This window comes from Ceratotherium simum, chromosome 12 (genome assembly GCF_057802395.1).
Source record: "Ceratotherium simum simum isolate JZ-2026a chromosome 12, ASM5780239v1, whole genome shotgun sequence".
Taxonomy (NCBI): Eukaryota; Metazoa; Chordata; class Mammalia; order Perissodactyla; family Rhinocerotidae; genus Ceratotherium; species Ceratotherium simum.
This window is the reverse complement of record NC_141911.1, coordinates 40,044,844-40,065,265: the sequence shown is the minus strand read 5'-3', so window position 1 is coordinate 40,065,265 and position 20,422 is coordinate 40,044,844. Positions and strand designations below refer to the sequence as shown.

Genomic DNA, 20,422 nt, shown 5'->3' with positions numbered 1-20,422 from the left:
GATAATTAATAAACTAATCCCAGAGGCTTTCTTCTTCATCTTCCTCTCTCTTAGGCTTTCCGGACACCACTGCACAGAAAAAGAACCAACTAAATGGTAGACCATGAAGTACAGAGAGCTTCCTGGTAGAAGGCTGGTAAACAGCCTTGTACAGCAAAACTGTCCAAACACCATACTCTAGGGAGTCATAGTAGAAGTGGAGAAAGCCAGAACAACGCGGGCAAAAGAAGATAATCTTGGTTTAAAAGATCCACAAAGCAAAAGTGTCCACATACAATCATAACTACAAAGTATTATTTTCCCAAATGCTTTAATGTAACATATTTTGCCAATTTTATCATTTTAAAAAGGTAATTGATGAAATAACCAAGAATTCAATTAAAAATAATATATAATAAGCCAACATTTTATTAAGAATTTTAGAGCAGTAACAATTTTCTAAAACACTAGAAACATATCAAATATTTGTATTTAATTCATAAAATCTTATACTCATAAAGATTTATACTGTTATGTTTTAATCTGTACTAAATTAGTAGTCATAATGGCTAAAAGAATAGGAGGCATGGTGTCTAAAAACACTTTTCAAGATTTGTCTGTGTTTTAATCATTGGAACTTTTCAAATGACAGTAAATGTACAAAACATCACTTGATTCCGAATACACAAATCATCTGTTTCAAATTAATTGTTGTTACTCATATAAAAACAATGACAGTCTAGATTCAAGAATAGCCTTGAAAAGTGAATAACTAGCTGATATTACAAATAATCTTTCTTTCCAAAATTCCACCTCCTCCACAATGTCTTCTTTGGCTTCACCTCTATCTTCCTGAACAGGAAGTCAACTCTCTCTTCTTTTCTACACTACATCCATCAGAGATCTTACCACTCTAATTTCTGATTTGGTTGGTTAGAGACCTATTATTTCCCCTAGCAGACTGTAAGCTACTGGAAAGCAAGGTCTACATTAGGTTTATCTTGGTTTCCTTACTATATCTAATTCAACACCCAATATCTATTAGTCTTTTTAGAGTTGTGTATTTACTAGTGTTCAACGATCTGCTGTATTTTAAAATTCCACAGTTTTATACAAAGTTTCTTGTAACAATATTTCCTCAGCTAATAAACTAATTTTAAAAGTGTCTTATACTTAGATTACATGTGAGATTTAAAAATTTAAATCTCTTAACTGCACAGTTTGTCCAGTACTCAAAGACATATACCTGATTACAAGTGAATTAGTGAATTTGCTGTCATTTTATTAACTGTTAAAGGCTTGTCAATATTAGTTTTTATTCTCAGATCCTATACAGTATGAAATATAACTACTTCAAATCTAGCATCTTTGGGTAATTCCTATGTGAAACAGGTAGAAGCAGCTATTTTAAAATCAGCTTTATTGAGGTATAATTTACATGCAATAAACTGCACATATTTAAAGTATATAATTTGGTAAGTTTTGGCATATGTATATATCTGTGAAACCAGTACCGCAATCAGGATAATGAACATTTCTATCACCCTCCAAAACAGTCCACCCCTTCTTCTCCCCACTCTCTATCCTACACAACCACTGATCTGCTTTCTGTCACTTAATTAGTTTGTATTTTCTAGAATTTTTTTAAAAAATAGAATCTTACAGTATGTACTCTTTTTGTATGGCTTCTTTCTCTCAGCATAATTATTTTGGAAATTTATCCATGTTGTTGCATGTATTGATTGTTCATTCATTTTAATTGCTGAGTAGTACTCCATTATATGGCTATACAATTTGTTTACATAAATTCTCCTGTTGATCAACATTTGGGCTGTTTCCAGTTTTCAGGTATTACAAATAAAGCTACTATGAACATTCACGTACAAGTCTTTGTATGAACAAACGCTTTCTTTTCTCTTGGGTAAATACCTGCGAGTAGAATGGCTGGGTCACATAATAGGTGTATGTCTAACTTTTTCAGAAATATCCAAACTGTTTTCCAAAGTGGTTACACATTAATTATATCCTCACCAGCAGTGTGTGGTCCAGTTCCTCCATATCTCTGTCAACACTAGTAATCGTCTTTTTAATTGAAGCCATTCTAGTGGCTATGAAATGGTATCACATTGTGGTTTTAATTTGCATTTCACTAATGTCCAATGAAGTTGAGCATCTTTTTATATGCTTATTTGCCAGCCCTATGTCTTCCTTGGTAAAGCGACTGTTCAAATCTTTTGCTTTCAATTGGACTGTTTGTCTTCTTACTGTTGCGTTGTAAGAGTTCTTTATATATTCTAGATACAAATCCCCTGTAGGATATATAATTTGCACTTTTAAAAGAGAAATGCAACTGTTTTAGATAATTATGCTTTGTTAATGTAACACGTGGTCTCTCAGTCTCTTTAAATAATCCTTATAATAAAGGGAAGCATTATCTCCATAATCTTCAGCTACCAAAATTTCCCATGCCTTTAAGGTGGTCAGCCAGCCAGCATACGAAAAATAGGGAGAGTAGAAGTAGAAAACATACTGATTTTCTCAACATTCCCCTTAATCTCTCCTGATTGTTGGAGTCTCTTAGCAAACTACTAGTAGTAGCAGATAACAGCCTGGATCATGTAAATGATAATTAGTCCTCTTCTTTTTTTCTTTTAAGCAAATTTTTAAAAAGCAGTTAGCAAGTAGTAACATTATTACTAACAAAACCTCCTGTACCTTTTATTAGATTTCTCTCTTAGACTGACTCTGTTTACATGAATGTTTTCCTTAACAGATTAAAGCAAAACATCTCATACAGTGCCTAGTACCTATTGCTATTCTTATTTCCTTGGTTCTCTCTTTTTCTTTTAATTCCTATCCATGTGTTTTCCTTCAATCCTCTCTTCTACCCTTCCCAGTTATCTCACATTTATACTCGAATTAATTTGCTGATCCCAAATGAGTTTTGGTTACAGACTTTTTGGTGACCCTATAGATCACCTACGATGCTTCTTACTTCAAAAGACAACAAAATGAAAATGACAATAAAACTCTTTGCGGAACTCATGGGAAGAACAGCAGAGATTCTGCTGAGTGAAAAAGTGAAACCTTCTTTTTTTTATAGTACCCACATAAATTAGTACTCTCTGCCAGAATAAAGCAAACACATAATTATTTTTTAAACTTTACTATTTAAGACTTCAGTCTACCCAGCAATGCAAGAACCACCGAGGAATCTTTCCCAAACAAGAGCCAATCTGGGAAAATTCTGTGGCTAAATAAATCATCCTCCCAAAAAGTAAGATATAGAGAAAAAGAAAATAGTATACAGAATCAAATCTACTCATTTTAAACCACGGAAAGAAAACACATTTAAGTTTGTTTAAAATCTTTTTATATATAAAGAACAATTTTATACATTTTTAAAATTTTCATGAGACGTATTATCCCTCAAGGAATGCTTCAATGTCGGACACAAATTTGAAACTAATTGTTCTATAAGTAGCACTAGAATTAGGACAACCAGTAGATTATACTGGCAATCTCTGACATAATATCAGGATATAGATAAGTATTTCATGGAAATAATTACAACACAATTAACTATATTCCCCAAATCAGAATGGTTCTCATCAGACTCCTAATACTAAGCTTATTTTGACACTGTTTTTAAAAAGGCCTAGTATTAAAAGAATAAACTTATAAACTTCCTCTGGATAGAAAAAAAAAAAAGAATAATTTTGGCCTATTAAAGATAATATCTATTGATAAAACGTAGCTTTGTTCCCAAACATGCAGTAAATCATTACTCTAATGTATGATCACTATATGAAATAATCACCTGGTTACTAAAAAATTATGTAGATCTTAAAATTTTCAGTTCAACTGGTTTTCTTTTGATATAATGAAAAATTTAATGATTGGCTTCAAATCCATTTTTGATAATGTAAAATATGTGAGTTTTATTATGTGTTAAAGAAAATAAAGATAATATGACCCAAAATCTATTTATTAAAGTTACAATAAAATACTTTTCAATGCATACAAAATTGCAAAATAACTGATGCTTTTTTCAATAGAGATACCAGATATAATATTTACTGAAAAGATAAAACAAAGATATGTTTAATGACTTTTGTTCTCTCTTAAGGTCACCTTATTGAACGATACATCATGAAATCAATAGTTGTACATCTAGGAAATTTACCAATGGAGCTCTCTTCCACTGGTGTGTATATTTTAATTTGTCTCATGTGGGTGTCTCTTCCATTTTGGTGATTGGCTAGAACAGCAATCTGTATCATGAATGTGCGAGTTGGCTTCTTATGATTATCAGTTAAGGGAACGTGAATCCAGCCACTTGGTTCCACCAATTCAAGTTGCTGCCAAGAAAAGAAAATTCAGATTATGTTTTCACCCAATGAATACAATTTATTATAATAAATGCATTCTTTATTATAAGTCTAAATTTTAAGTCAAAGTTGACTTATAATTAACATTTTGCTCACTGAGAGAATGACAATGTGATAATAATCATTATCAGTTATTGGACACTTTTACCATGGTCCATTTTTACAGTTGCTAAGCATTATACATGTATCATCTTAGTAGACAAAATAAAAATGGATGTACGCAGTCTTAGTGTTTAGAGAAACTTAAACATAACGAACAACATACAACAAAACGTGTAACAGACAATTTTAGAATTAGATATGTATAAATGTACACAGTTAATGGAAGACCATGCTGATACAAGTAGGAAAAGAATCTAACATTATGCTTCTGGTATATTTTATTTCAGGGACCATGCCTAATACATCCAAACTCATATAATAATATATCAGAATCTGTATAAATTATAAGAATATTAACAAAAGAAAATCAGTCCTTAAATAATCCTCAGACAAAGCTTTTTTCTTGGAAAACAGTAAGTGATTTATCTAGTCTGGATGATAATCTAAACCTACAATCTAGATTTTTAATTTTTTTCAATAAGAAATGCCAGATAAATTTTTTTTAATTTTTCATTTTATTTTAATCAAGAGTCTAAACTGTCCTTTCTTAACAAAGGAAAGAAAATTATAAGTCAAAAAGTAAACCTAAGTTTCTAAAAATTTTCCTAAAGCTATGAAGTAGTTTTTAAAAGATAAATATTGACTTTTAAATTATCTTAATTATTGAACACATATGAACTAGATGCATCACAGACAATACAGTTTTATCTTATCAACACAGCCAAATGGCAATGAGTGTCAAAGAATCTAAATCTGGATTCCATAGTTACTCCAGCAAAACAATTAAGTGAACACCACTATGTCTTCTTCTTCTTTTCTTTTCCTTCCTTCCCTCCCTTCTTTCCTTCCTTTCCTCCCTTCTTTCCTTCCTTTTTCTTTCTTCTTTTCTTTCTTTCTTTTCCTTTCATTCTTTCCTTCTTTATTTCTTTCTCTTCATTTTTTATGGAGGAGGAGGGTGGGTAGACAAAAGCAGAGATAGAGCAAGAGAAAGAGAACCGGAATCTTAAAAAAAGGTAGTTATTTTTAAGACTGAATGATTTCCTCCTTTTAACTACAAAATATAAGAATAAATGAATCTCTATCCCTCATGGGAATTTTTAGTCAGTGGCTTTTTATCAAATTCCATTAGCACTGACTTAAAATGAACAAGGCAGAGACCAGACATATCTGGTTTCTATCGCTAACCTTTTATTCATTCAGGCAACAAATAGTTATTGACACTTAAAATGTCAAGGTATTGTTCTAAGTATAGTTAAGCATACAAAACGTGAATAACGCCTTGTTCCTAACCTTTAAAAAAGTTTAGAGGCACATAAACAACCTCTCTGGCTTCATTCAGTTTCTTCACATATAAAATAAAGGGATTGGACAAGTTATCATCCAAAGTCTCTTCCAGCTCTGACATTCATTGATTCTACATAAAAGAAGAATCATGTGGTAAGCAGAATAATGGGCCCCCAAAGATGTTTATGTCCTTCCCCATAACCTGTGACTTTGTTAATTTACATGGCAAACAGGGCTTTGCAGGTATGATTAAGTTAAAGATGGGGAAATTATTCTGGATTATCTGGGTGGGCCCAACGTAATCACAAGAGTTCTTATAAGAGGAAGACAGGAAGACGGAGGAGATGTGATGATAGAAGCAAAGGTTGGAATGATGTGACCACAAGCCAAAGAATGTGAGCAGCCTCTAGAATCTGGAAAAGGCAAGAAATGGTTCTCCTCTAGAAATCTCCAGAAAAGAAGGCAGCTTGCTGACACCTTGATTTTAATCCATAAGATCCATTTTGGACTTCTGTCCTCCAGAACTGTAAGATAATACATTTGTGCTGTTTTAAACTACTAAGTGTGTGGTAATTTGCTATAGCAGAAATAGGAAACCATTACAATAGATATATGTGGGAGTTCAGAGAAGGGAGAAAAGCACTTCTGGTTGGAATAATCTATTCTCCAGATAAACGTATTATAATGAATCTCAGTGATGAACAAAAAGTAAAACTAAGATTCTAAATTCAACTCCTTACTAACAGAATGTTTTTGACAAATTTAAACATTATTTCTGAAAGAGTCAACGTTATTTTCATAGCATATCTTAAATGCTTCAGTGTACTAAAAGTTACATTAAGATTTTATAGCATATGTGCTTTTTGGCATGATATGTGCAGAATTATAAATGTAGCAAATTATTCAATAAAGACTATTAGTAAACTATTTCTTTAGAATATATCAAAGTTTATCTCAATCACTAAAACTACATTACAAAGTATGTATAGTTGCTAACATCTCTCACATGGCTTCACAATGGACAATACTCTCTATACATAAATACCAATTCATGTGTCTATTTCAGTTCTATTGTACCCAGTTTAAAATTCTCTGTCATCTCTAAAAAGTTATTATTCGGATATTGCCATATCTTATTTCATAGATTCAAAAAACAAGTATATATAAGATACATAATTTTTATGTTTTTTGTAAATGTTTGATTAAAAGGTTAATATATTTTAAGCAAAAAATTATTTATAATATTTTTATATTTTAAACAAAAAATTAGTGAAAGGTAAAATTTTGCCAATTTAACTTTCTTTTTTCCCCCATTTCTGGTTTGGACCTCAATAAATAAAATTTTCATCACTGTTAATATGTAAATTTTTTCTATATTCTTCCTTGTTCTTTTTTTCCACCATCTCCCTTTTTGGCTCTTTTCCCCATATATTCACTCACCCAACATTTTTTATTGGCATGCCTACTATATACAAAAAATTCTGCTAGCTGTAGATGTAGGGCAGGTGTTGGTAAACTTTTCTGTAAAGGACCAGATAGTAAACATTTTAGGTATTGTGGGCCATGTGGTCTCTATCATGACTACTCAACTCCGCCTTTGCAAAGTGAAAGCAGTTATAGGCAATATGAAAGTGAATGGGTGAGGCTATGTTCCAATAAAACTTTATTTACAAAAGCAGGTCACAGGCCAGATTTGATCCATGGGCTTCAGTTTGCTGACCCTTGACATAGGGAGTAGTTATTGATGGAGCCTACCCTCAGAAAGGTGACATAACTTTGTGAAATACATAAGCTGTCTCAGTCAGTGCGGAGTCAGGAGACACAAGTTATTTTAAGAGAGAATTCAATAAGTAGGAATGAAGTTGTTAACCAGAGAAATGAGGAGGCCAAGGAGAATACTAAGGTATCATGGAGGGAACAAGTACAAGAAGTGCAATTCTAATGCTGGGGGAATAAAGGAAAGAGGCTGAGATTATTAAAACTGAGAAGCTTAAAAAAGGGGTTCAGTGGAGTTGAAACTCAGATCTCCAAAAAGGGAGCTATTTGGCTGGTGTTGGTGTCTCTGGAGGAAGAGCCCTGTGAGGCTGGTCTATAGACCTCTGAGGAGTGGGTGCCGACTCGCCAGTGGTGCTGGTATTTCTGATGTGGGGCTTCATGAGGTTGGTACTGTGAGTGTTATAAAAACTACAAACTGGACTCAGGTATTGCTATGGGAAGGAACTGCTGCTGTGAAGAAACAACGCTAGGATGATGGGAAGCAAATAGGATACAAACAGAAAGAAGCAAATCCCTTTTTCCTCCTCCTGCCTTGCAATTTCCCTCTAGTGCCCCCTTTTGCCAAAGCCTAACAGATATGCAAGGGGTCCATGCATATCATATCTTTATTGAACAACTATTATGTGCCAAACAATGTTCTAGGGACTGAAAATACAGTGGTGGATAAGACAGACAAATCATACCTGAAAAAACTACTCAAAGAGGTATAAAGAGATATATTTTAAACATGATAATAAGACTTCATGAAAGAAGTCATAATAAAAACACTAGCAGTGAGGAAGAAACCAAAAAAACCAGAGTTAACCAAAAAGAATAAATTAATATGTTCATAAAATACAATGTAAAGGTCAATAATAATTCCTCAAAAAGAACGCTGATGATCATAATAGCTGCAAGCTCTTATACAGCACATACTATGTGCCAGGTACTGCTCTAAGAGCATTAAATATATTAATCTATTTAATCCTAGCAATGAGGCAGGTAATATTATTATCCTAATGTTACAAATGAGACAACTGAGACTCAGAAAGGTTAAGTAACTTTGCTGAGGTCACACAGCTGGTAAGTGGCAGAACTGATTCAAACAGGCAGTGTAATTCCAGAGACTACACTTTTAAACACAAAATATGTTCTACATAATGTAAAGGTAATAATTTAGTAGTAATAATTTTATCTGAAATCCTATATTATACAAATAAAACATGAAACAAAAGAAATATGGCCAAGAGAAAATTGGCTGCTGAACTCATCATAATGCAGTTTCCTTGATGTCACACATAACTATACATATACACATATGACACAAAGGGAACTACAAAAGGGAACAATAATGGAATTAAAAGCAGAATGCCAATTGCAAAATCTTGATAAAGGAAAAAATTATATATATTGTAAAAGAAGTTTTAAAAAAGGACATGGAAGGATGATATACAGAGAGCACAAAACAAGTTGGTAAAAGACGCATACAGGAAACACTGCTTTAAAAAAACTCAGGTTCTTGTGAGGATATTATGCTAGTGAAATATGCCAGTCACAAAAGAACAAACACTGTGTGATTCCACTCATATGAGGTATTTAGAGTGGTCATATGAGGTATTTAGAGTGGTCAAATTCATAGAGACAGGAAGCAGAATGGTGGTTGCCAGGGTCTGCAGGAAGGGAGGAAAGGGGAGTTATTGTTTAACGGGTATCGAGTTTCAATTTGGGAAGATAAAAAAAGTTCTGGAGATGGATGGTGGTGATGGTTGCACAACAATGTGAATGTACTTAATGCCACAGAACTGATTAGAATGGCAAATTTTATGTTATGTATATTTTACCACAATTAAAAAAACCACAGGGGCCAGCCCCGTGGCTTAGCGGTTAAGTGCGCGCGCTCCGCTACTGGCGGCCCGGGTTTGGATCTGGGGCGCGCACTGACACACCGCTTGTCCGGCCATGCTGAGGCCGCGCGTCCCACATACAGCAACTAGAAGGATGTGCAACTATGACATACAACTATCTACTGGGGCTTTGGGGGGAAAAAAGGAGGAGGATTGGCAATAGATGTTAGCTCAGAGCCGGTCTTCCTCAGCAAAAAGAGGAGGATTAGCATGGATGTTAGCTCAGAGCTGATCTTCCTCACAAAAAAAAAAAAAAAACCCCTCAGGTTCTCTGTTCAAAGTCAAAAAAAAACTCCAACCATGTGGAGATAGTGGAACCCTAAAACACTGCAGGTAGAAATATAAAATGGTGCAGCCACTTTGGAAAATCATCTCGCAGTTCCTCAAATGATTAAATACAGAGTTACCATATGACCCAGTCATTCCACCCCTAGGTATATATCCAAGAGAAATGAAAACATATGTTCACGCAAAAATGTGTACACAAATGTTTGTAAAAGCATTATTCATAATAGCCAAAAGATGGAAACAATCCAAATGCCCATCAACTGATGAATGGATAAACAAAATGGGGTATATCCATACAATGGAATATTACTTGGCAATAAAAAGAAATGAAGCACTGATACATGCACAACATGGATGAACCTTGAAAACAAGTGAAATAAGCCACTCACAAAGGACTCCATTCTGTATGATTCCATTTATATGAATTTCCAGAGTAGGTAAATCCATAGAGACAGAAAGTAGATTGGTAGTTGGTTAGGGCAGGGTAGTGGGGAGGAGGATGGGAAGTGACTAGGTACAGGTTTTTTGGGGAGGGTGATAAAAATGTTCTAAAATTGATGTGATGATGGTTGCACAACTCTGTGAATACACTAAAAACCACTGATTATATATCTTAAATCGGTGAATTGTATTGTCTGTGAATTATATCTCAATAAAGCCGTTATTTTAAAAAAATTCAAAATCTAACTACATATCATCTTAAAAAAGGCAAATCTGTGTTTTAACACAGTGATTAACAAATATTCTAAATACAAGCAAATGGTAAAACTATATTTGACAGATGAAACCAAAAAGAAAGCAGAGCTAAATATTAATTAGATTCTTAAGTTTTTCTGAGGAAAAAAATGGGAGGGGTTGGAAGAGTTAAAATCTGAAAAAGAAAAATGGGGGTAAGGAATAGGGCTGATAATTCTAGATAGTAAAACCTAATATAAAGATATATTAAATAAATGGTATGATACTGCATTTCATATCAGTAGGTGGTATCAGGATACATTTGACTGCAGGTAACATAAAATCTAACTTAGTGAGGCTTAAACAATGAGGAAATTTATCATCTCACACAATAGGAATGCCTGAGTTAACACAATCACAGGATAGGCTAATTCAGAAGCTCAAGCATGCTATCTAGGACCCAGGTCTTTTAATCTCTTCATTCTTTCAACATAGGTGGGTTAGCATTGTCCCCAAGCTAGCTTCCCTTACAGTCACTAGATGGCTGCAGCACTCTTCCAAAGGCAGAAATCAAGTACTATTCTTCTCTTGGATCCCTTTTTAAGAAGAAGCACACCTTCTCAGAAGCTCTTGTTAAATATCCATCCCTAAGTCAATCATCAGCAGAGGAGTAGGACCACCATGATTGGTTTGGCTCAATTAGGACTCACTCCCTGGGGTTGGAGATGGTGGCAGCACATGGTTACTTTCTGGAGGGTAGAGAGTTGAATAAAATTGGAGTTCTATCAGAAAAAGGTTAGAGAGAATGGATATTGAGTAGAAAACTAACAGCTACAGTGAAAAAAGGATGGCTTAATCAAAAAATAGCACTGCAACAACTGGCTGCTTAAATAAAAAGTTTAGATTTTAACTTTATACCAAATACAAAAGTAGACTCCTAAAGAATTAGATATCTATACATATAAACAATCACAACAACAAAACCACAAGAGTATCAGGAAAAATATACAGGAACATATTTATAATCTTTTGGTAGGGTTCACCTTCCAAAGCAATTCACAAACCTAAATATGATGAAGGTAAAAAATTTGACTACACGAATATCAGAAATTTCTATAAGGCTAAAAACAAAATAAAAATGCAAAAAGTAAACTGGGAAACAAACATTTGTAAATTTCACAACAAAGGATTGATATCTTAGTAACAATCATAAGGAAAAATTCAACACTAATAAAAAATGGATATATACCATGTACAGACCATTCACAAAAAGAAAAGAGAAATGCAATGGGCCAAGAAACACAAGGAAATTGTTCAATCTCACTAATAATTAAATAGATACAAGTTATATATATAAAACATCTATCAGATTGGCAAAGGTTAAAATATTTAGGAGCACTGAGTATTGGTGAGGGTGAGGGAAATGTATACTCTCATAGACTGACATGGAAATTAAATAAGTACAACCTTTCTGAAGAGTAATTTGGTTAACACCTATCAAAATTTTAAATACACCTATCCTTTAATAGAGCAACTCCACTTCTAGAACCGTAGGGAAATACTTCAGACAAGGACACAAGGATTATATGTATATTAATATTCATAATTGGAAATAAGTTAAATGACCACCAATAGAAGGGTGCTTGTGGTAGCCAGCCCCCAAGATGACCCCTGGTAATTCATGCTCTTGAGGAGTACCCTTCTACAATGGATTAGGGCTGGCTTTGTGCAATCAAGGGAATAGGTCACAAGTGACGATGTGTAACTTCTGCAGATAGGTCATAAAAAGCATTGCAGCTTTTGCCTAAGTCTACTAGATCACTCTTTCTGGGGGAAGCTAGGTACCATGACATGAAGACAATCAAGAAGCCCCATGGAGAGGTCCCTGTGGAGAGAAACTAAGGCCCTCAGCCAAAAATCAGCACCCATCTGCCAGCCATAAGAGTAAACCACTTTAGAAGTGGATCCTCCAGTCCCACATATGTTACATATGACTGTAACTGCATGAGAGAGTCCAAGAGAGAAATGTCCAGCTAAGCTCTTTCCAATTTCCTAAACAGAAACCATGAAAGGTAAAAAATGATTACTATTATTTAATACTACTAAGTTTTAATGTGATTTGTTATACAGCAAAAATGAAATATAGAGTGGTTAAATAAATTATGGTCCATCCATACCCTGGAATATCCTATAGCAATTAAAAATGATGTATCTCTACCTATATTTGCGGTTATTTACAGCTATATCTGGTTAATTTAAAAAAGCAAACTACTAAGTAATATGTGTTGTATGATCTTATATATATATATATTTTTAAAAGATTATTTTTGTATGGATAGAGAAAAGTCTGAAAGGATATTCATCAAAATATAAATAGGCAGGGGCCGGCCCAGTGGTGCAGCGGTTGGGTGCACGTACTCTGCTGCGGCGGCCCAGGGTTCGCGGGTTCGGATCCCGGGCGTGCACCGACGCATCGCCTGCTAAGCCATGCTGTGGCGGCGTCCCATATAAGGTAGAGGAGGATGGGCATGGATGTTAGCCCAGGGCCAGTCTTCCTCAAGAAAAAAGGGGAGGATTGGCATGGATGTTAGGTCAGGGCTAGTCCTCCTCACACACAAAAAAAATATATATATATATAAATAGGCAATATCTATAATGGTGAGAATATGGATCATTTTCATTTTATTCTAACTCTATGTATTATCTATGTTTTTCTCAATAAACATGTATTTATCTTATTAAAAAATCTATTTTTAATTATTTGGTGGTTAGGGGAGGGACTCAAAAGAGGAAAAGTTTTCAGAAAATTTCAGTACCCGATTTTAACAACTCATTGATAGTATTCCTTTACTCCACTAATAGAATCATCCTTCTTGGTGTTTTCAACATCCACCGAGACAATCCATTTAGAGATTTGGATTCTCCCTCCCTCAACTTCCTCACTTTCAACAATTTTAATCTCCATTCCACTTCAGTTACCCCTCCCACAGTCATATTCTATACTTGATTATGAGCAGTGGCTGCAATACAGCTGAAATCTTGACTTCAAGCATCCCCATCTCTACAGCCTCCTAAGTCACCAGCTTTCTCTAGTGACGCCACTGCAATAATAGTATTAACCCTAGCAAAACAGCTAGACTATTGATTCCATCTACTGTTTTACTGTTCATTAACCCATTCTATATCTTCAGTTTCCACTTTACTTCAATGACATTGCATAGTTCATCATGATAATCAATCCCTTTACACACTTAAATACAATGTCCCTCTCTCATTGTTTCACATTTTTCTGAGGAAAAAACAACAACCCCAGTTAAACCCAACTCTCTGCCTATTCTATGCCTACTGGAGAAAAATAATCAATCATGCTCACTGGTTCTCACCTTAAATTTAAGACACAAGTACATATTCAAGTGTATATTTAGCACCATGCAAAATTCCTACTGTATTGCTTTAGAAAATTTGCTTTCATTGTCTCTGGGATAGCTGTTTCTGAGCTTTTCCTCAAATCCTAACACCTACTCTAATCTCTCTCTAAGCTAATATCTTCTTTCACTAAGAAAACAGAAGCAATCAGAAAAAAATACCATCTTCCCATCAGCTGTTATATGGTAGTCAAACTGCTACTGCACCTTTTTGAGGCCAGTTCTTCCATTTCCTCAACAGATCCCATCCTTTCTTTCCCAACTAGAGACTCTGCTTCCACAATAAATATTCTCTCTCCAAATCATTTTTTCTTCTCCCTGGATCACTGTCATCAGCATACAAACATACTGTAATATTTGTCATCTTTAAAAATAAAATTCTTTCTTAATCCTATGTCCTCCTCAATTCTGTTTCCTTTCACAGCAAAACCCCTTGAAAAGTTTTGTTTTATTTTTTCACCTGCTAGTTATCCTTATCCCACTCCAATGTGAATTTTGTCCCCATCATTGAAACCAATCTTGTCAAAGTCACTAGTGATCCCCACCTTGCCAAATCAATGTCCTCTCAGAACAGGTCTTTGATAGTTTATTATTGTATTCTAGATTTTATCTAATGATGTGCTTGACCAAGACCTATTTATATCTTAAATTTTAAGGCTTTTAAAGCTTTATATAATATTGTAGTTTCAACATGGTTTGGTACACAAGATATATTATATAAGGTAGCTTACTAAAGATAGTAAGAGAATGTTGTAAATGACAGAGAAAATAATTGGTAAATCAGTAAAGATAGATAAATTTAAAGATTAATAAAGTTAAAACTTATTAATGCTAAGCTAAATAGGATACTTGAAATTATGTGCTTAAAAATACATCTACCCGAGTGAGTTTGAAGTGGATCCTTCCCCAGGCGAGCCTATGATGAGACTGCAGCCCTGGACAACATCTTGATTGCAGCCTTGTAAGATCCTGAGCAGAGGATGCAGCTAAGCTATGCCTAGACTCCTGACTCACAGAAACTGTGAGATAATACAGCCACTAAGTTTGTGGTAATTTGTTACACAGCAATAGAAAACTAATACACAAGGGCAGCAGATGAATAGTGAATATTGAAAAATTTATATAAGACTAGTGAAAATTCCACATTAAAAAACGTCTAGGGCTTTACAAGTGTTTATAACTAACCCAAATAGATAAAACAAACTGAGACAATTTCTAGTATTAATTTGAAATAAATATTTCTTCAATACTTCATTTCATTACTTGACCATGATCTTGTTTAGTCAACTTAATTTAACTTGTAAAATACATGTTTTAGGGGCAACTTGCACAGTAGGTATTCCACTGAATGGTAGGAGAAGCCATGTAATAGACCACAACTTCAGCACTCTCGGCTCAAAGCTTACTAAATCACTTCTGAATAGGAGCCACCACTTTTTCTCAATATTCCTTCCTTGGTATCAGCTGCTATGATGCAAAGCCTACAATGGTGAAAACTGCATGTAAATACAATCCATTAGTTTCTCTATGAAGGTATCTCTCAGCCTGTCTCTGGGATCTTCTGCTTCCAATCAGCAACCTCTAAGTCACTACCTCTACTCTGGCTATGATTTATTCAAGGGCAGGTGTACCCCTCCACGGATATACTGATTAAAAGTATTAACTCCACCACAAACAAAGCTTACATTTAAAAAAGCAGAAATCATTCATCAATAAAAATCATGTTAAATATTAAATACGAAGTTGTTTACATGTACTTTCCTACTGATAATCACATAGCCCTGGAAAATAAATGAGAGAAGAAACAACTACTTGATAGTTGCTTCAAGAAAGTTGTCCTCTGCTCCCCACTCTCACTACCTTCTCCTCCTTCACTAACCATAGCTGTGACTTGAGGAAATTCTATAGAATTTCAATATGAGAACTGTCACACATGAAGCAGAAGATTCTGGAATTTTAACCATCTTTTCACTTAAGAAGGAATAGAACCAGTTAACAGCAATGATGACCTACTTGTAGAGAAAGAAAATCTAATATGATCCAAAAGAAACTTCAAAAGTTCCAAATGTGTTAAAAGTAAAGATATCACAAAAGCAGCCTAACAAGAAAGACAGAATCCAACTCAAAGAGCTCAGTATGGAAAGCAAGCTTTTTTGCCCTAGTGAAGATGGCGACTACCTAAGAAGGTCACTTTGAGGTCAAAATCAGTCACCCTCATATAGATGGTCAAGACATTCATTTTGGACTAGAAAGTCATAAAAAGTTTCTATACAGAGAAATTAACTCCAGAAAGAGTTCCTGGAGAGTTAAGATTATGTAGCTTAACTGGTCTTAAAGTTTTTAAAAAAGAGGCACCACAGAAAGAGAAGAACTAGACAGAGTGTTCTGCTAATCTACATGAACAATTCTGAATAAATCTGAAGTCAATGTCAATTAAAATTAAAAAATAATTTCATCAAAAGTCCAAAACTATAAAGAAATTGCAGAAAATTTTTGGACAGCAACAACAAAAAAATTACATCCCAAGTTAACCAGATTTAACTATCATTAAAAAGAAAACCAGGGGCCAGCCCCGTGGCTTAGCAGTTAAGCACGCGCGCTCCGCTGCTGGCGGCCCAGGTTCGGATCCCGGGAGCGCACCAACGTACCGCTTCTCCGGCCATGCTGAGGCCACGTCCCACATACAGCAACTAGAAGGATGTGCAACTATGACATACAACTATCTACTGGGGCTTTGGGGGAAAAATAAATAAATAAAATTATAAAAAAAAAAAAGAAAACCAGTACATATAAATACATGCATACATACATAATAAAATTATGCCTTAGTTTTGTTATTAAAGGAAGGCTAAAAGTCTTATCTAAGTAATGAATAATCAACAAATGATAGCAATAGATAAAAATATGTAGTACGGTAGAAAGAACATCAGACCAGATGTCAAAAGAAGACCAAGATTTGAATTTCACTCTAGTCTTCAGTTTAAGTAAATTACTTCTCCTTGCTAGACCTTTACTTCTCCATCTACTAGGTTCAATCATCTAAAATTGTCATTTTTGTAGAACAAAACTAAAATTAGGATAATTTTATTCATGTATATTTTTTTTTGAGGAAGACTGGCCCTGAGCTAACATCTGTTGCCAACCTTCCTCTTTTTATTTTTTCTCCCCAAAGCCCCAGTACACAGTTGTATATCCTAATTGTAGGTCCTTCTAGTTCTTCCATGTGGGATGCTGCCTTAGCATGGCTTGATGAGCGGTGAGTAGGTGCGCGCCCAGGATCCAAACCAGCAAATCCTGGGCCACTGAAGCGGAATTCGCAAACTTAACCGCTACGCCACCAGGCCGGCCCCCTATTCTCGTATAATTTTTATACTTTCCTCATAGGAATGTTGTAAGATAATAAGATAAGTTTCTTTTTTTTTTTTTTTTTGTGAGGGAGATCAGCCCTGAGCTAACATCCGTGCTAATCCTCCTCTTTTTTTTGCTGAGGAAGACCGGCTCTGAGCTAACATCTATTGCCGACCCTCCTCCTTTTATTTTTTCTTCCCCAAAGCCCCAGTAGATAGTTGTATGTCATAGTTGCACATCTTTTAGTTGCTGTATGTGGGACGCGGCCTCAGCATGGCCGGAGAAGCGGTGCGTCAGTGGGCGCCTGGGATCTGAACCCGGGCCGCCAGTAGTAGCAGAGTGCGCACACTTAACTGCTAAGCACACCGGGCCGGCCCTAAGATAAGTTTCATTATTGCTAAATCCATGGGATCCTTTTCAGTTCGAACTTTCTTATCCTTTCCACATAACTTGATGCAACTTCTTTATTGAAATGTTCTCTTCTTGTGGCCTCCATGATTTCACCTTCTCCAGGTATTCCTCCTACCTTCTTCTATGTCCCTCTGGAGACCCCTCTGCCTCTTCCTTAAGTGTTGCATTCCTCATAGTTCTGTCCTAAAACTAGTCTCACAATACAGAGTTTAATCTACACAACTGTCCTATGTATCCAGACCCATGACTTTCAGGTACTTCAAGTGGCTATATGCTGATGTTCAAAATTTTCTATCTCCTTTGAAAAGGCAACTTCTGAAGGTACCAGCAAGAGATCAGTATCTATGAAAAGTAAGGCAAGACAGAAAGATTCTGCCATAAAAGCCATATGAGAAAGGTTTGGACTTTAAAAGCATCTCTTTTAAATTCAAGAGAATGGAATAGTTTGTGCCAGACCAATGTTCCTGCTGAAAATAACTACAGGTGAAATACAAAAATCATCATTTTAGAATTATCAAAGAGTTGCTAAACCAAAGAGGACCAGAGGGGGCCAGGATTCTGGGGAATAGAGAGCCTCAGAAACGTTACTGGTCTTTCTACATCCAGTTTAACCATGGGGGAGGGGCATTTATTGATTCTGGGATGAGGCAAGATGCTAAGAATTGTGGTTTTGCCCAGGTAGAGAGTTGCTTATTGAAGCCAGAGAAACATGCAGAGCTATCACCAGTGGTCTTTTCAGAAAAGACAAAATTAGAGACTTCAAGAGCTTCAAGCACACAGCCTATTTTCCCCTCAAAATATTTGCCATATTATGAAGTTGTCTAGAATGGGAGGCTGAAGGGATAAGTAAGGGGTCTCTGAGAGGAACAGCAAAGCTTCTGACAATCTCTCAGGGCTGAGGAAACAAGTACTAGAGTCTAGAACCTGCCAAGGGAAAGGACCCCAGTGAATACACCAGGCCCGTAAATGAAAGCCCTGAGTGCTATGAGGTAGGAGTATTAAAGAACAGAGGTAGACGGAACCTTACCAAAACCACAACACAGCCTTAACTCAACTCAGAGACTGAGAGTAAAGTTTCTCAATCTGTCTGCCTAGCACAGGAAAAAGCAAACTCTCCCTACAGAAAAAGCAACAAGAAGGAACAATCTACAACCATCCAACTAAACAGGTGACTCTCACGAAAATGTTGAGTATAAGAAGTCAGACACAAAAGAGTATATGCACAATATGATTCCAACTCTATAAAGTAAAAAATCAAAAAATAGGGGCCAGCCTGGTGGTGCAGCAGTTAAGTTCGTGTGTTCCACTTCGGTGGCCCGGATTCGCCGGTTCGGATCCTGGGCGCCATCTTACTGCTCATCAAGCCACGCTGGGGTGGCATCCCACATAGAAGAGCTATAACTCTACAACTATAATACACATCTATGTACTGGGGCTTTGGGGAGGAAGAAAAAAAAGAGGAAGATTGTCAACAGATGTTAGCACAGGGCCAATCTTCCAAAAAATAAATGAACAAATAAAAACAAAAACCAAAAAGATAAAAAAAAAAAATCAGGTGGAAGTAATCTATACTACGAGAAGTTAGAATAATGGTTGGCCTTGAGGGAGTATAAGGAAACATAAAGAGGTTTCTGGATTTTTATCTGGTTGATGGTTACACAGGTGTGTTCAGTTTGTGAAAATTCAGTGAGCTGTTCACCTATGATATGTGGATTCTTTTGTATCAATATAAAAATAAAAAGTTAAAAATAAGAAAGACCCAGACCTTTTTGTTCTGTCATACTCTGTGTGTTTGTGATGTCTGCAGCAGCTGCAAGCATCATGTTCTCACACAACAATGTCCAAAAAGGCTTTCTCCTCTTTTAATTACAGAGGAAAATATTCTCTAGAAGCTATCAGATTTCCAGTTGGCCATGGCTGGATCAGACGCCTATGCACTAGATGAAAGGGAAGTTGGAAATGGAGTATCAGGCATTTTCTGTTTTTATGGTGGAAAATGGTCTCTGTTGGCAAGGAAGAAAGACAGAAGAATGTTGCATAGGTAATCAACACTATCTGCTACTGAGAATTATTACTAATGGCCCCTTAACTAGTCTTGCTGTACTTTTGTTCTCCTCCAGTCTAAACTCAGATTAGCAACAGTCATTTGATAAAAATGTAAATTTGAACAACTTTTCATTAGCTTCTCATTATAATAAGAATAAATCCATAATTCTTAACACAGGTTGACAAGGCCCTGCATGATCTGGCTTCTGCTTACCTCTTCAGCCTTAACTTGAATGGACCTTCACCTACATTTTAGTCATCTAATCTGCAATAATGTAAAAACAAATTTATACTGTGCAATAAACTGATTCTAAAAATATCCCACAGATCAAGAGATGGCAAAGACAGATTAATTGTATTTCATTTAAAATGTGTCATCTTACACCAGTCACAAGAATTAACTCAAAATGGTGTAAAGACTTGAATGTAACACCTGAAACCATAAAACTCCTAGAAGAAAACATAGGCAATATGCCCTTTGACATTGACTTTAGCACTATCTTTTTGAATATCGTGTTTCCTCAGGCAAGGGAAACAAAATAAAAAGTAAACCAATGGGACTACAACAAACTAAAAAGCTTCTGCACAGCAAAGGAAACCATCAACAAAACGAAAAGACAACTTAACAATTGGGAGAAGATATTTCCAAATCATATATCTGATAAGGGGTTAATATGTAAAATATATAAAGAATTCATACAACTCAACAACCAAAAAAAACCCAGTTAAAAAATGGGCAAAGGATCTGAACAGACATTTTTCCAAAAAAGATATACAGATGGCCAACAGGCACATGAAAAGCTATTCAACATCA

General features: G+C 35.4%; 1 protein-coding gene across 1 annotated transcript in view; it reads right to left on the bottom strand.

The window, feature by feature from the left end:
- Window positions 1-385: 385 nt before the first annotated feature.
- ANAPC10 (anaphase promoting complex subunit 10) overlaps window positions 386-20,422 on the bottom strand; it is an 80,716-nt gene continuing 60,679 nt past the window's right edge. Inside the window, exon 5 of the mRNA XM_004420880.3 lies at window positions 386-4,340. Within this exon, the coding sequence (XP_004420937.1) occupies window positions 4,110-4,340 (231 nt within the window). The 3' untranslated portion in view covers window positions 386-4,109. The remainder of the gene's footprint in view (window positions 4,341-20,422) is intronic.